We start from the raw sequence: 18,107 nt of genomic DNA, 5'->3' as shown, positions 1-18,107 counted from the left end.
GAATTACAGCCTCTGTAACTATGTTCTGGGCTTGTGGGGACCTTAGTTCTCCCTAGCTCTGCCTTCCAAACTCCTATGCATCCTATAAGACTCAGCTCAAATTACCCTCCCTGCAATTTGCAACAACTATTGATTTCTTCCATGACCTTTTCTTCTCCAACACCCCAGAGAATTCAGGCTGTGATTCTTCAGTGGTCCTTAACCTCTTCCTCCAAGTCCTGTCTCCCTACCAAGATATATAACTCTTGACAATCTATCATTCATTTATCTCCATGGACCAAATACCTATGAGGCACTGGGGATGCATAGGAGAATTTGAGGCATGTGTTCCTCACCCTGGGAGGGCTTATAGTATCGTGGGTGAAAAACATGTGTTCCTGGATCACTAAACTACAGGTAGGCCGTGGTTATAGGAGACACTCCTGATCCTCTGCAGTTTGCAGTCAAGTTCAAAGTTCAAGTTCAAGCTCAGCCAGGCCTCTACCATTACTGTGGAATCAGATTCCACGTTTCAGACGTGAGTCAGTTGTTCCCAATAAGTATATTGTAGTTTTGCAGAGTTTTGACAGAAGAATGGTTGGGAAAGGAGTGCTGACGCTTGGAGAGTTTTAAAAATAGCTTTAATTACCACGTGTAGCAAATGTGACTGAAAACTAAAGGATAGTGTCTCTACCTTTCTGCATTCCTATCCATCGCTCTTCCCACAAATGGGTTCTGATGGATTCGCGTGAACTTACTGCTTGTGCCAGAAAGACCCTATCATCTGTGCCTTCTACCCTGACACTACACCTCCTTTGCCAGGCTGGATTCATCTCGTGGAGAGGCGAGAAGCAATTGTGCGCACAAACACACACACATACATACACACGCGGCTGCTGCCTTCACACGCAGCATAGGGTATAGCAGGCCCCTGGTGGGGTTCCCAAGGAGAGTCCTTTCAAAGCTGGAAGGTGGAAGCAGAAATGGAGGCAGGAGACAATTCAAGCCACCAGAACTTCTGGTGAAGTGTCTTAAATGATGTTTGAAGGCTCATGGAGACAGCAGGCTCAGCTTTCGTTCTTTCTTGCATTGTCTCAAACCAGAGGATGTTATGTGAACTGGACCAGCCTGTCTCTTAGAGCTGGTTAAAGAATCTCAAATGAATATCTTGTAGTTTCAGAAACAGGCGTGAGGAAACCCTTTAATAGTCAGTGATCAGAACTAAGATGCACTTTCCTGCATCACTGGAGACTGGCTTGTCGGCTTCGGAGGTGATGAGGGGCTGAGGGAGCCAGGTGCTGCCATCATCATGCATGGTGTTCCTCCTGGCCAGGTGCAGAGTGGGGCTCTTGGTCAAGGATTGCTGAAGAACTCACCTTGTGAGGCCAATGGGGTCTGAATGGCCTCCTCCCTACCCTCAGATTTCTGCTTGTTTGTGGTAGAGCATTGTAAGAACAGCAAGTTGAGTGATTGCCTTCAGAAGCAAGGAAACTCACATCGTTGAATACCTACTGTGTGCCATGCTGTGCTTTGGATGCTGTATAGCCATTATTTCAAAACAAATTAAGTCTGTCCATGAAATCTCATTTAAAGGAATGGCAAAAATTTTGAACCCCTTATAACAGGATAGCTTCCTCCTTGCCCTCATGAAGGTTGTACAAAGGTTCCTGGGTTTCATACTGTCAAGATCAATCATAGAAGGATTTCTGTAGACCCTCAGGGAGTTCTAATCCACTTTGGTCCTCAACGTTAGGCAGACTGATGTTTTTTTTTCTGAGCCTGAGAGAACCCAGTGCTTGGGACCCAGCCTCCATAACTGGCCACCGGCCACTCCTTTCCGATATCCCATCTGAGGACTGATGTGTATTAGGAGACGGGGAGACCCACCCCCCCACCCCCCCACTGCCAAGCTCCTCTTCTGCCCCCTCTCTATCTCTGCCAGAAGCTCCTGGCTTTGGCCGTTAGGACCACACCCACTCTCTAAGCCACAGAAGCTCCACAGCCAACTATCATTTCTGAGTTCACCTGTTTGTTGAAAGAAAACGTCTTGGAGAAAGAAGAGCACAAACTTTCTGGAGCATACGGTGTTGTTGGCTTCTGAGGGTGTGTGTGAGTGCATGTGGTGGAAGGGAAGGGACAGGACAGAGGAAAAGCAGAGAAAAATTGTTCTAATTCTTTTTGACTCTTCTACAATAGTAAAACAAAATGCCTATTAGTGTGCCCATGAATTATCCTTTCAAACAGCCTCAGATATATAGTTTATTTTGCCAAATTGAGGTTTTCCTGTTATGTTCAGTTCTGTGTCCAACTGTTTTCAATTAATAATATATCATTAACATTTTATCATGTCAGTAAATAGCATTTGAGATAATATTTAATGGCCTCATAGTAGTCTGTCATTTGGACGACATAATTTATGCAGATCTCCATTTTTGGAAACTTAGTTTAGTTAATGCTGTTGAAAGTAATGCTGAAATCTACATCCTTCTTGCTAGATCTGCTGACGTCTCTCTGGTTTCTAATGATGGTAAAAATATTGTTTCGAAGCATGAGTGATCTCAAAGAGCCTGAGCCCCTTTTGTCAGAGTGCCTGTCTCATCCCAATCTTGTGTCTCGTGAACATGAATATAATCAACATTTTTCATTTGTATCATTGTTATAGATGAAAAAAGGCTCACCACATTGTTTTAATTTATATTTCTTTGCTTATTAGCACGTCAAACACTTTAAATATTTACTGCTCATGTCTATTTCTAGCTTTGTGGCTTGCTTGCTCATGTCCTCGATGCAGATATATTAGTGTTTTGTTACATGGTTTGATCTTTACAACAACCTCTGTGAGAGTATTCTTAACACTAGAGTCCAAATAATGAAACGAGGCTCAGAGAAGGTCTGAACTATCACGGCTGGATAAAGACAAGTGGGGATTTTAAGCTCGAGTTGATCTCATTCCAAAGCCTGTGTTGTCTCCATGTAGTACTTGCCTCTGAACCAGGCCCGTCCTCCGGTAATGGGAGATTCATGTTGACGTATGTCTTTTAAGGGTCAACATTTCTGCACCAAGCCAAGTAAATCTTCCAATTATTATATTGGACTAGATCATTTTAATTTCTGAATCAAAACTTGGCTTTGCAACTTAAAGTGACAGAGAATTTTCTGTTAACCCTAATTAATGAACAAAGAAGTCATGAAACCTTCCCAAATTGTCATCGAGTTGAAGGGAATGAGTGGGCCCAAAGGCGCATGGAAGACAACATCGAGTGGCTTTTATGACAAAACCCAAGGAATCCTGCTTGTTCAAGGCCCTGGCTCTGTTTGTGGGAGTTTTCAATGGCCCTAAAGAAGGCCCTCCAAGAAGATTTGCAATGAGGGAGCAGGTGCCCCTCTTGGTCCTCTAGGGAGTGGAAGCACATCCAAGTTCTCTTCTCCCCTCAGAGAAATGCTCCTCACTAAATCCTCTTTCCCTCAATTTTAACTCCCCCGGACTTTTTATATCCTCCTGTGGATGAGAATTTTTAGAGTCAAGAAATTGCTTCTCAGTCATTTCCCTTGGCCAAGCTGCATGTGTGCCAGGCACTTCACTATGGAATTTCATATCATTAAAGCACGGTGCCTCTAAGGGAAATTCCAATTTAGCATAATGGTTCAGTTTAATAGAAAATGCCATTTCCTGCTCCAGATATTGGCTTCAGGAAGAGGGGCTCTCTTATCCATTAGATTTTTGTACCTCAGCTCACACAACACAGCCCTGGGAGGGGCGTGTACTGCAGATCAGAAGTAGTCACAGCAACGAGCCACGGGGATGGGGAAGTATGGTGACAATTGAGGGGTGAAATTATAGGCAGATACCTAATAATTGGACAATGGCTTGAAGTATGTGAGAAAGGGCATGAGGAGATTTGGCTGCATTTCCTACTACAAGGACTTTAGCTTTTATTCTGAGTGAGCTGATGAGCCACTGCTGCATTTTGAGCTGAGGAGTGATGTCTTCTGAAACATGTTTCAGAAGGACCGCCCTGACTTCTATACTGAAAATACACTGGGGGGATTGGAGTGGGAAAGGGCAGAAAAAAGGAAAAAAAGTTTAAAAATCAGGGCCTTCAGTAAGAGCTGATGGTGGCTTTGCCCGGGGTGGTATGAGCAGAGGGAGTGAGATGTGCTCAGATTCTGGATTTTTTTTTTCCTTGAGTTCCTAATAGTTTACAACATTGTGAAATTTCAGTTGTACGTTATTACTTGTCTGCCACCATTTAAGTGCTCCCCTTTACCCCCTGTGCCCACCTCCCAGTCCCCTTCCTCCGGTAACCACTGAACTATTCTCTTTGTCCATATGTTTGTTTATATCCCACGTATGAGTGAAATCATCTGGTGTTTGTCTTTCTTCATCTGGCTAATTTCACTTAACATAATTCCCTCCAGGTCCATCCATGTTGTTGTGAGTGGGATGATTCCATCTTTTTTATGGCTGAGCAGTATTCCATTGTGTGTATATATATATATATATACACCACATCTTCTTTATCTAATCATCGGTCAGTGGGCACTTAGGTTGCTTCCATGTCTTGGCTATTGTGAATAATGTTTCAATGTATTCAAAGTATTAGCTAAGATATTTTAAAGAAGTTTTATATCTATGTTCATAAGGGATGGTAGTCTGTAGTTTTCTAATCTTGTAAACCCTTTGTCTGGTTTTGTTTTCAGAGGAGTGCTAGCCTCCTGGAATAACTTGGTATATATTTTCTTCTCTTCAATTTTCTCAGAGTTTGTATTGAACTGATATTATGTCCTCCTTAAATGTATGCAGAATCCACCAGTGAAGGCATCTGAGCCTGGAAGTTCCCCCCCAACCCCTTTGGGAAGATTTTTAACAATAAATTCAATTTCTTTAGTAGATATAAGGATATTTAGATTATGTCTTTCTTTCTGAGTGAAGGTTGGTAGTTTACACCTTTCGAGGAAGTTGTCCATTTCATCTAAGTTTCTTGTAGTTCTGGTATGTGATAAATTCTCCACCTCTTGTCTTTTCATTCCTTAAACATGTCATTTCACTGACTTCTGGTTTGCCTTGTTTCTGATGAGAAATCAGCTGCCATTCTTATCTTTATTTCATTCTGCATACTGGGTCTTTTTCCTCTGGTTGCCTTTAAGATTTATATTTTTCTCTCTCATTATGTGCTTGGGTTGGATTTCATCAAATTTAGAAAATGTTCGACTATTATTTCTTCAAATATTTTTTGTGCCCTTCCCTTTCTCTCTTCTTCTTGGACTTAATGACAGGTGTATTAGGTTGCTTGAAGTTGTTCCACTGCTCGCTAATGCTCTATTAATTTTTTCCAGTGCTTTTTTCATTCAGTGATTCATTTAGGAGGCTTTTTGGTTCCATGCTTTCAAGTTCATTTATTTTTCTTCTACAGTGTCTAATCTGCTGTTAGTTTCATCCAGAGTACTTTTCATCTCAGATATTGCATCTTTATTTGTAGAAATTGTTTGTGTCTCATTTCTCTCCATATCATGCACCTACTTTCCTCTATCTTCTTGAACATATGGTGTGTATTTACGATATTTATAATATCTGTTTTAATGTCCTATTCTACTAATTCTACCATCTGTATTATTTCTGGGCTTGTTTCTATTGCTTGATTTTTCTCCTCATTATGGGTTGGGTTTTCCTGTTTCTTTGCATGCCTGGTAATTTTTGATTAGATGCCAGACACTGTGAACTTCATATGGTTGGATGATTGATTCCTTTTTATTCCTTTACGTACATTTTCCCCCTCTCCCCCCGGGGAACAGTTAAGTTACTTTGGAATATTTTGGTTTTTCAAGACTTGCTTTGAAGCTTTGTTAAGCAAGTCAAAAACAGTCTTTAGTCTGTTGCTAATTTGATCCGTTATTGAGGATTATTAAACCTGATCCTTTCAAGTGACCCTTTCCCTGGACTCAGGTAGTTTCCTGACACACACGCACTAATCCATACACAGCTAAAGACTCAAAGGAGACGTTCTCCACATTTCTAGAGGGCTTTTTCTGTGTAGATCTCTCTTCTCTGGAATCCTGCTTTATGAATTCTAACTGCCTGGGCCTCCTCAGAACCCAGACTCATGGAGACCGTCAGGCTTTGCCTAGGTTTCCGCTTCCTCTGCTACAACGTGGAAAGTCTCTCTAAGTGGTAAGCTCAAGCTGACTTCTTTTGTTTCTTTTCTCTTGGGTGCCACTGTTCAGCCTTTGTCCAAAGTCTGAAAACTGTTGTTTCATATATTTTGTTTGTTTTTAGTTATTAAGGTGAGAGGTAAGTTCAGCCCCTATCAATCCATCATGGCCAGCATCTGCACACTTAATTACAATGTTGTATGTCCTCAATTCTTCTGAATTTATATTCTCAGTTCTTACCTTTGGGTCTCCGCAATTGGATCTAGTTCAGATGTGAGGGCTTTGATGTGTTAAACACATAGCTGTAACCTTCACAACCATCCACTCTGGGGCTCTGGACCATGCAATTTTATTTTCAAATCATCTTTGGAATCATTTTTTGATAATATTTCTGGATTTTAAATGGTAAATGCAATTAAAAATTATAATTTTCTGTTAGCTCCTTGGGATAAAAATCCACCAGGTGTTAATGTGAATCATAAGGTCACATTTTCCTAGTGGTAAGGATAGTTGTACACAAATAGAAGCAGATTTAAATATTCTCTTGAGGCGAGTAAATAGGGATTGCAAACAAAATAATTAAAGTGGTTTGTAGCAAGCAAGCAAATGAGTGCTGTGAAGGATCAGCCACTATTATATTTATTTTTCTGTTTGAATATCTGCCTGGGGAGTAAGCTGCAAATTGAAGCCCCAGCCAGCTTTTAAAAATTTAACAGCAGAATAAAAAGCACTGGCTTTGTGTTATAGAGATAGTGACTTAGGTCAGAGTTTTAAATGTTAAAATTTTCGAGGTTCACATTTTTCTGTGGGGAATTCTGAAGATGCCTTCTCTCCTTTTCTCCCTTTCTCCCTCTCCCTCCCTCCAGTCTTCTCTCTCTTCCTCCTCCACTTGTTCCTCCATCCCCTCCCTTCTTCCTTCGTAAGTATTTGCCAGGCCTGGTGCTCAGCACTAGGCAACAGCAGAATCTGAGAGACACACCCTGGCCTTGAGAGGTGTTCTGGTTCCAACTCCAGCGTAGATGGAGCAATGGGTTGACACCTGCACTTCCCCTCTGTTTTTGTGCGGGGAGCACTGAGAAGTCACAGTGCCCCCAGATCTGAGTCAGCGTTGTGGGTATACAATAAAGAACCAGAGGATCTGAGTAGGTGGACTTTTGTGATGCAGCTCATGAGACCCCCTTTCTGGGTGAATTCCACGCTGTTCTGCTGGAGACGTAGGGTTGCCACTTCTCTGCCTGTGACTGAGAGCCCTGTTACCCAGAGGACTGTTACTCAGACTCTGCCCTGAGTTGTGGAACTGTGCACGCTCTAGATTTGCCCTGCCCTCCAAATTGTGACAAAGCTATTTCTAGCCGGTCCTTACAGTTATTTTCGTGTTTTCAATACCCAGGACAGACCTACAGAAGTATACATTTCAGGTCCAGCCTAGAGCATATTTCAGGAATATCACATCTGAAAAGGCTGGGCTGAGGTTAGCAATCGCTGAACCACTCTGGGAATTGCTTTGACCCACCTTAGACATTCTGAGTCTGCTGGAATTAAGGGAAACTGCATGAGCCGCGGTGGCTGACATGGGGTTGTGAGGATTCAGAACTTGCAAGGTTGGTGGAAGCAGAAAGGCCGAAGGAGATGGAAGGAAAAGAAGGGAAAGAGAAGGTGGGTGGAGGATGAGTGAGACAAAGGAGAGAGTGGAAACAGGAAAGAATCAAGTTAAAGTAAGAGCCGGAAAGAAAGAAGAGAAGAGAGCTGATGGGAAGGGTAGATAAGTCTCAGAGATAGCCCACTCAAGCCCCTCCATCATGCATAAATAACCAGCCAGCCAAGGAGCTTTAGTGACTGTCCCAATAAATGCTGATGACATGTGTGGGTCCCTTGGTTCCTTGGAGGGCAGATGTCCATCTTGTGCTCATGGTCAAATAGAATAGAATAAAATGTAATGAAATAAAAACTCAATTAAATGAAATAGAATAAAAGAGCCACTAAAAATTCAAAGCTCGAGGGACTTACTTTGGGCTTCTCGGGGCGAGACAGCAGATTCTCCTGGTAAACCAGCAGGCCTGGGGAGGGTTTCTGGGAACTGTACAGAGACCCTGAGGAGACATCCATCCTGCCCTGTAGCCACAGCCAGGTTAGGTCTTTAGGGAGCAAGGCCAGCTGCTTATTGCTGGCTGGTCTGACTGTGCTCACTCATGGGAATGGGCTGTGATGGAGGAGGTGGGTTGGGGGAGAGCTCTGCCACCTGTCACTGGGGCAGCCTGGGACAGAAGGGGCAGGCCGAATGTGGGCTTCACTGTGAGCAGAAACCATTTGTGTCATTTATAAAAATAAAGGAAGCCATACGGATTTTCAACCAACAGGCCATTTTATTTAATGATAGACTGGTTGAGTATCCTTGGGTCTCTTGGAGGTGAGGCGTGAGAAACAGCTAACTGCAGACTGGGCTGGTCTGCCACAGGCTCCCTTAAGCGTGTGGAGGAGGCTGTAGGAGAGATGGAGTGGCAGGAGAGGCAGAAAAAGGGCTGCTCTGGCTCACCTGGAGGCCAGGCTAAGGCAGGTCTTTTGTTGGCTATCTAAGAACCCAGCTTTTGACTCAGAAGGATAAGGAGTACTTGCTGCCAAGCTCTGTGCTGGACATGTTGAATCCCATTGAATTAAAGCCACTGAATTAAGTTAAAAACCCTGGGAAGTACTGTTATCCTGTCTACAGATGACACTCCAAGGAATTAAGTGCCTTGTCCAACTTACGCAGCCATGAAGAAGAAAAGCCAGGAATTGGAACCCAAACCCATCTGATTCCAGATCCTACACTCTCGTGGGGTCTGAGATTCCACATTTCTAACCAGCTTGCAGGTGATGCTGATGCTCTTGGTTTATGGACCACACTTTGGGGAGCAAGGGATCCTTTCTGCAATTTTCTATATCCTGTGTATAATGGGAGACTCAGGCATACCCCATGAGTTTATACGGGATGATTAATGAGAAAGGGTTTATCTCTGGTCAGAACAACCACTCAGAAGATGCTCTCCTTCCACCATCCTCTGTCCTGGGAATGTAACCAGCTCCAAGCCTTGGCAGCTCCCTCCTACCCTCTCTTTTTCACCAAGATGTCCTTGTCTCCATGGACAATGCATGGGTAGCTTTCCTTGTCTCGAGCACTCCATAGGGATCTGAATATAGCAGACATTCTGAAAAGCCTGTTGACTTCCGTGGGAGTAATTTTTTCATCACGACTTTATTGAATCTTCCTTCTATTTTCTCAACTTCTTTCTAGCCAGCTTTGTCTGTGAAGTTTCTCTACTATCATCAACTTTAGATTACCTGACACCATGGTTTTTAGGAGAGAAATAAATTTTATTATTTCTCCAGAGATGGAATAATGCTGGTATCATGCAGATGTTTGATAGATACAGGTCTTTCTAAGGAATAAAAAGTAATGACTAATAATGTGATTGCATAGCCCTATGTAAGTTTAGACTTCTCTATAAATGTTTAATAATATTTTCCCCTGATGTCAGAAGGTTCAGAAATTTTACTGAAGTCGTGAAGATCAGACAAAAACTTATTTGTCTATGAATTTTGCATCTGGTATTCCAAAAATGTATATTTAGAAGAAGGAGATCCTTACCATTTTAATTGCTACTTTGATGATTTCTCCTCATTATAAAAATGTATCCTCTTTGCTATTCAAACAGACATTTTGCGGAGTGAGACTTCCACAGTGATTCTCTGTTTTAAATAAAATATTTCTAAGAGGCTTAAAAGATACAGAGCGCGATGTAACAAACATCTACATGTCCACAATTTAAATTTTTCCATATTTGAGATCTCCATTTTTAAGAAATCAACCATTTCAGATATAATTGAAGTCTGCTCTGTGCTCATATAGCAGTCCCATTAAATTTGGTATCAGTCAGGTTGTTTCTGATGATTAAGTTATAGAAAAATCTGAATCCAATTTCCGTAAATGGCCTGAGATTTTATTATCTCAACTTAGAGAAGGCTCAGAGATGGGTCGTGAGTTTACAGGGCAGGGCGATTCTGAGGCTAAATAATATCTCAGGACTCCTGTTTTGTCGGTTGTCCTCAATGTGCTGGGCCTGCCTTTGAGGGGGATCTCCCCATGATTCACACCTCAAGAGGCAGAAAAGTGCCGTCTCTTCTTGGTTATCGTCTTAGGATTGAGCGGACACACTCAGAATCTCCCAAGGAAACCCCCCACACATCTCCACAACCAGAAATGGAGTCATGCACCCTCCCCTACAACCACCTAAAGTAGAAGGACCACCCAGGGCGGCTCAGACCAAGCAGGATGTACCTCTGATTCTGGGTATAGGGGTCGCCTCCTACCACCTCGAATCCCGTAGTGGAGGGAAGGGCACCTGTTCACCCTGCGGTTCTGCCAGCACAGAAGAAGAGGGACAAGGCCGTCAGGTAGGCTGCAAATCTGTTTGTCATCCCCACCTACTTCCCCAGTGCCAGCCACTCTCCCGAAGTTGGTGTGTGTCCTTCACATCTGTTTTTATTACATTGCATACATCTCTACTATAAATGTACCTTATTTGATATATCATTCTGTAACTTTGTCTTTCTTTTCTTTCTTTCTTTTCTGTCTTCCTTAACTTTCTCTTATTCTCATAGTTCACAATAAGGAGAATTTTAAAAACGATCACTAGCTTCCATATCAGTTGTTCACCACCTTTTTTTGAGTCAAAGCCTTCTTTGAAAATCTGATCCAGCCTATGGGCTTTGTCTACAGGAAAATGCACACATACTTGTATACTTTAAATTTTTTTGGAATGCTAAGTCCCCCTGGAGCCTGCCAGCTACCCTGGCTGAAGACACACATTGCCTCTGAATGGAGGCAATTACATCTCATTCTGTTCCTTACTATCTTGTATAAGAAGGACAATTTTGCTTTCAATCAGTGAACTAAAGTAAGCCTTCTGGGAGGATGTAAGGATTAGCTTTTCTTTTTTTTTTTTTTTTTTTAAAGATTTTATTTTTTCCTTTTTCTCTCCAAAGCCCCCCGGTACATAGTTGTGTATTCTTCGTTGTGGGTTCTTCTAGTTGTGGCGTGTGGGATGCTGCCTCAGCGTGGTCTGATGAGCAGTGCCATGTCCGTGCCCAGGATTTGAACCAACGAAACACTGGGCCACCTGCAGCGGAGCGCGCGAGCTTAACCACTCGGCCACGGGGCCAGCCCCAGGATTAGCTTTTCTTTAGAGTTCATCTAACTTTTTCTTAGTCTTAATTCTTTGTAATTGAAGTAGATATTTGTAGAGGTTTCCTAATAATGTATTTGACTCAAAGTGAAGATTGTCTGAGCTTCAGTGTGCATTCTCAGCACAAAATTAGAGGCGGTGAGTATTTTTATTATTCAGTGCATGAAGCAAGTCTCACATTTTGTTGTTTTCATAGAAATCGTCCTTTAAGTGTGCCACGAGGCACTAAAGGGTATTTTTTTTCCTCCTGATGACTGGCAAAAAGGATGTGATGTTAACTGGGAACTTTATCCCTTGTTTCATCTCTACTTTTTTTAGTTGTTACAATATTTTTGTTTTCAAACTACAAATACTTCTTCCACTGAAAAAAGAGCTGGATCCCGCAGTATTTGCCATTGCTCTATTTTAATTCTTTTAATATATTTTAAATATATTTTAAATAATTTTAATATATAAAAATAATTATATAATTATTTAATTATATAATTTAATTAATATGTGCTCTAGATTCTACTAGATAGTTAAGCTATCTCTGAAGATGATCCATTTGTAACCATCCTAGTCCAAGTTGCCATCATCTCTTACAGAAATCATATTTTGAGTGAGCAATACGGATAAGAGAGGATTTATGAGTGGAACCTATTTGATTGTAGGAGAGGAAGATAACGGAGAAATTCGGGGGAGGGGGATGTTTCTGGAGCAACAGACAAAATAAGGTAGAACCTGCAGAATATTTACCTTCTTTCACCCACAATAGTGAGATGACTCAAGAATACAATTGAGATTTGACCAAATGGGGAAAGTTGCACATGCTTCTCTTGGGCCCCTCAGAAACAGCCCTCCTTCTAATATTAATGACAACGAACTTAGGAAAAGGCAGTCAAGTGAAGCAAATATAAATTGTAACATAATAACTAAAGTTTAGTCAGTTACCCAGTCAAGACATATGAGGAGTTTGGGAGATGGGTGTGTGTCCCAGAAAAAGAGCAAGGTTATGAGCTAAAGAATGAAAATTTGTATAAAAGCTTTAGTAGATGTCTTTATGGAAGAATAATTAGCCTGAATGACACTCCCAAAAGGAAAAGAACTAAGAAAACTGAATATAATATATTTTTAAAAGTATTTTTAAATAGATCACTAAGCAGTTGAGAGTAATGACCATAGGGGCCAAATAGTGAAAAGGGAAAGTCTGGGAAATATGTGAGCTTCAGATTTAGTTTTTGCCTTGAATCTATTGGCCAAACTGTGAAGACCTTGAGCTTTTATTCTTCTGGCTGTGTGGGGCATAGAACATATAAGAACAAGTGTAAGAACCAATTAAATGTGGGGCTTAATGAGAGATTTCCACATAAAGCTAGAAACTTAGATTCTCAGAGTAAGGGTTTATGAGAAATGAACTCACTGTGCAGAAGGGCAGTTTCCTATCTTGACTTTGGAGTTGCATGGAGGGGGGAAATTTTCTTGAGAATTGATAAGCCTCCAGCAGGTTTGAGACCCAAGCCCAAAGGAAAGTTCCGTATTAAATTCTGTGGTTATGGAAGGGAAGTGCTCCTAGGTAGGTGGTAGAAGCAAGCATGAACATTGCTTGAGGTAATGCAAATTCCAGTCAGACTCCAAGGAATTCACAAGCAAGTTCTAAGGAAAATAAGATTCCATACATGAAAGAAAGAAGGAGAGAAAGAAAGAAAAAAAAGAGAAGGAAAGAAAAAAAAGGAAGCAAGGAAGGATAGGGGGAAAGAAAGACAGTTCAATCAGATCTGAAATGACTTTAGAGATTAGAATTATCTGACACAGACTGTTAAAGAAGGATGCTTAAATATGTTTCAAAAAATAAAGAGATGCTGGAATATATGAGCAAGGAATAAAAGACATTTAAGACATTTTAAAGTGAAGCAGAATTGAGAGATAGAGAGCTTCAGGAAATTCAAAACCTAATAATTGGACTTAAAAAATTTAAAGGATAAATTAAATATCAAAATGGGCACAGATATAGAGAGAATTAATGAACTGGAAAATATGGAAAGATTATTTACCCTGCAGCCAGAGAAAGAAAGAGAGGGAAAACATAAAGGGAGGTTAAAACACATGGAAGATAGAATGATAATGTTGGATTTCTAGAATGAAATAAGAGATAATGGGGAAGAAATAATATAAAAGGGTACTATAGTTTAGAATTCTCTAGAATTAGAGAAAGAAACCAAACTCCAGATATAGGAAGCCCAAGGATCAGGAGCAGAGTAAAAATAAAAAATCCACACCAGACATGACACAATGTGACACTGCAGGGCTCCAAAGCCAAAGGAAAAACTAAAGAGCATCTGAAGAGAACATACAGGTCATCTCCAAAGGAACGGAGTTAAACTGATTCCCAGTATCTGAGGTAGGGGGCTGATAAGGACCCCAAAGATATCCAGGGCCCAATTCGGAAACTGTGGGTGTTATCTTATGTGGCAGAAGAGAGTTTGCAGTGTGATTAAGTTAATGATCTTGAGATGGGGAGACTATCTGGGAAAATCCTAGTGGACTCAAGTGTTCTTATAAGAGAAAAGCAAAGGGATGTTTAATTATACAGAAGAGAAGGTGATGTGACCGTGGAGGAAGAGACTGGAGTGATGTGGCTACAAGCCAAGAGATGCTGGCAGCCATCAGAAGCTGTAAGAGGCAAGGAACAGATCCTGCCCTGGAGCCTCTGGAAGGAGTGCATCCTGCCAACATCTTGATTTCAGCCCAGTGAGACTGATTTTGGACTTCTAGCCTGCAGAACTGGGAGCGAACAAAGTTCTGTTATTCTAAGCCATTAAGTTTGTGATAATTTGTTATTGCAGCCACAGGACACAAAGACACTGGACAAAAATGAAAGCCAGAAGATAGGACCATATTATCTTCAATGTGCTAAGAGAAAATAGTGGTCAACTTAGAATTTTATCTTCCAATAATGAGATCAGAATAAAGATATTTTCCAGCAAACAAAAGCTAAGTTTATCACTAACAAACCCACATTAAAGGAAATCCTAAATTATGTATTTCAGGTGAAGGAAAATGATCCCAGATGTAAGGTTTGAGGTCCAGAGAAGAATATCTAACAAATATATTGATAAGTTAGACAAATATTAACTGTATAAAACACTGGAAATTATGTGAAATAGAAGGCATAAAGAAAGATAGAATTAAGATATTGACCACTGTTATCACATTAGTTGGGATGATGGTGCTTAGAGATAGATATTGAAGAGGAGAGTAAAAAAATACTGATTAATTTCACACTTTGTATGCATATTAAAATATCTAAGATAACCCATAAAAGAGTAACAGAGAATATAACTTCCAAAATAGGGTAAAAAAATGAAAAAGGAAACAAAATCATTCCAAACAGAAGCAAAAAAAGTTGGAAGAAAAAGGAAACAGTAAAATATGTAATATAAATAACATGAGAGAAATCAATCCAAATATATAAGTAATCATAGTCCAATATAAACGGATTGAGATTTTTACTAAAAAATTAAGGATAGATTTTAAAAATTCTAGTATATGGTGTTCACAGGAATCTTTCTTACAGTCCTGCTGACTGTTAGATGGGAAAGTGATTTCTCTGATCCCAGGATCTGATGCTTGGGGTGGGGCCTCCATTGGCAGGGCAGCTAAGAGCAGAGCAGAGCACAGACATCCAGGCTCAGCTGCTTTCTCTGCTCCGTGTCCTGAAGCTCAGCTGGGTTCTGGGCCTGTCTCACCTGGTGATCCTGAGAGGTGAACACTGCAATTTCTCCACCTTTGATTGTCTGTAGGTCCCAATCCAACAGGATCATCTGCCCTTAACAGAATTTTGTCTGAAATACAAAATTTAGTGGTCTACACCCAGATTTAGTATGTGACGGTGTTTCAGTTCTTTTGAGATGACTGCAATTCAGCATACTTGGGAACTATTGACCATTCATTCTGCAAGGATGCAACTCTTCATTTCTTGCTTTCTTCTGGTTCCAGCACGTGGTTTCAACTGAGCAGCCTTCACGCTTACATCAGGTCCCTAAGAACCGGAAATACATTGTTTACCCTTCAACCTGTCATGTTCTTGTTTAAGGGATTTTGAAGGCCCTGATCACTAATTTCTACCCTCATCATCTCCATTTATACCATCTCCTTGTCTCAAAGCTACAATGTGTTGTCTGCAAGGAGGAAGACTGAAGACTGGTTTTAAAACATAGTGATTCACAGTTAAAATCTTGACCTGCAGCCAACACAGATTTAGTCACTTTTTGGAGACAGTCAGTGAACTAGAGCTTTCTTAACCTGACTCTTTCCCACCGCTAAAACCCTGGGTCCATGTGTGTTTCCATGTTTTGTCGTCCTGTGCTGCTCCCAACCATGGAGCAGTTTGGCTCTTCTCTAATCCTCTCTCTGTACAGCAGCCAGAGGTTTTCAAGAATGTAAGTCTGACTGTGGCTTGTTTCTGCCTCAAGTTTTTCTAGGGCCCCTCATCGCCCTTGGTGTGGATGATTCAGCGAGGTTTACGGAGCCTCCTCGCCCACATCTGGCCCAGGATAAAGATCCAGCCCTGCCTTAGACCACTCTCCCTTTCTGCCAGTGGCCCTGCCCCTCCCCAGGTCGGAGGGGCACCCTGCTGCCTCTTCCTGGAAGAGTGTGCCATAGGGGGCCACCACTGCCAGGGCCATCAGCAGCAGCATCATTGGCTCAGCTCTGCACTGCCCCTCCCCACTACATGCCAGCACTTTGCCTCAAGTTGTCCTTCCGGTTCAGCTTCAGTGCTAATTCCTCACAGACGCTTTCTCCTGGAAAGAGCTCCCTGTGGCCTATCCCCTTTGTTACTTTTATGCTTGAGAGTGCATATTAGAAATGGACAATAATAATCGGATCCACCTCACAGAATTCCTAGGGTGATTGTGAGCACCAAATGAGGTTCATTTGTGTGAAGAGCTTAGCAAATGGTCTAACGTGGAAGCACAATGAGTTTTCTTTGCCTCTAGATTTCCTTATTACATCACTCCTCATAGTTCATCCTATGATGACCTTGAACTTCACCAGGTGAGATTAGGCCTGACTCATTCACGGTTGTATCCCCAGTGCTTAACACAGCACAGACCACAGACGAGATGTTGGGTAGATTTTGTGCAATGACTGAGTGAATGAATGGATATATTTTCAAAATTTATATGCAAATCTTTAAAAAAATTCTAATTATTAAGGAATTAGGAGAAACTCATTGAATTTTGGTCAGCTATGTCAGAGAAAACCAGTTTTCCTTGTCTAAGTCAGGTAGATGACTCCCAATAAGAAAGTTAGCCTTTATTTCCAGCTAAGGCCTAACATGACATTTGACAGCACTGGCTCTTAAGAGCTGGACTCCGAGGAAGCCAGTGCATTGATGGTCTAGCTTCAGATATCTTTTCCTGGCCTTCAGGGAAGACACTGAGTAATCCTGTTTGCATTTTAGGATGAGCAAGTATTGGTTGTAAATAAGCAACTAACGAACTGAGTGACCTGGGCCCCCATCCCTTAATGCCTTCGGCTATTGATCTAGACGCCTCCTCATAGGCCTTTTGCAGAAATAGTTCATGAGTCAATGGTAAGAATGAGTCTGGTTATCTTCCCAGGAAATCAGCGACCCAGAGATCCTGGATCTGGTCCACAGCGCCCTTGGCAGGATGACCGTGGTCCGGCAGATCTTCCCGTCTGCAAAGGACAACCAGAAATGCATGAGGAACAACCACCGCATCTCCTCCCTGCTCTGTGACCCCCAGGAAGGCTACCTCCAGATGCTGCAGGTCAGTGCTCCCCTCGCCAGCTCCCTCCAGGAGGGGAAAGGCCCATGCCCTTGGCCCGCCTCGGGCGACTGTATGCCTCAACTCCCGCTGAGCCCTCTTGCCCACCGACTTTAACTACTAGAACTCTGTCATTTACTGAAATTGAAACCAGTCGACTGGGCAGTGCCTCCGAGAAACATCAGCAGGCAATTATCCCCATTGTCAGCAGACAGGGCATATTAGCTCACTGGGTGCCTCTTGTATGTAAAAGTAACATGATTAGGGAGTAAGGAGATTCTCGTCTCTTAGGCTTCTGTGATGACAGTTTCCTGGAGGATGGGTTCACATGGCAGGCCTGGGGATGGAGGCTTCCTATGGGGAGTCATCATCTTGAACCTGTTTTAAGTTTTCCATTCCTTCCAAGATCAGATGACAGGCTCATGGTCAGTCCTTCCATTGCTGGCTTGACATAGGTGTAATCTCTGTTAGCTTCTTTTGGGACCTGGGAGTAGGATGTGGAGCTGTGACCTGTTGTGAGAGGTGGTTTTCTCCCTGGATGTTTGGGGTAACAATGAAGCACAGTGGAGACTGTCCATTGGGCCCAGAATCTGCCATTAGGAATATCGTGCCCAAGAAAACTTTCATTTGATGCTTGGTGGGAGCCACATAATAAAAAGAAATTTCTCCCAAGTGGGTTTGTGAAAATTGTCCAGAAGTTTGTGCACGTGATATGCTTGCCATTCAGCATTTGAAACTAGTTACACCTCCTTTACTCAACCACGCATAAGGAGTGGAAATCAGTGTTGCAGGACAGAGATGGCTGTATCTGCCACCTGAGTATCTGCCCCACCCCAGGACATTTTCGTATCATCTTATCAGGGGCACACATTTTGGGGAGGGAAATTATTAGAATCTCTGGAGTGGGCTGGGTACACATGTCATTTGCCAAGACATCAAATCCATTCTATAATCTTATGTTTGGTGGGGGGAAGGAAATGTG

General features: G+C 42.0%; 1 protein-coding gene across 1 annotated transcript in view; it reads left to right on the top strand.

The window, feature by feature from the left end:
• The window catches only part of GRID1 (glutamate ionotropic receptor delta type subunit 1), a 252,864-nt gene that overhangs the window by 9,600 nt on the left and 225,157 nt on the right, over positions 1 to 18,107 (top strand). The window contains exon 3 of the mRNA XM_046652796.1: positions 16,958 to 17,128. Within this exon, the coding sequence (XP_046508752.1) occupies positions 16,958 to 17,128 (171 nt within the window). The remainder of the gene's footprint in view (positions 1 to 16,957; positions 17,129 to 18,107) is intronic.

This window comes from Equus quagga, chromosome 2, assembly GCF_021613505.1.
Source record: "Equus quagga isolate Etosha38 chromosome 2, UCLA_HA_Equagga_1.0, whole genome shotgun sequence".
NCBI lineage: Eukaryota > Metazoa > Chordata > Mammalia > Perissodactyla > Equidae > Equus > Equus quagga.
The sequence above is the reverse complement of the archived record's forward strand: the minus strand, read 5'-3'. Positions and strand labels throughout refer to the sequence as shown.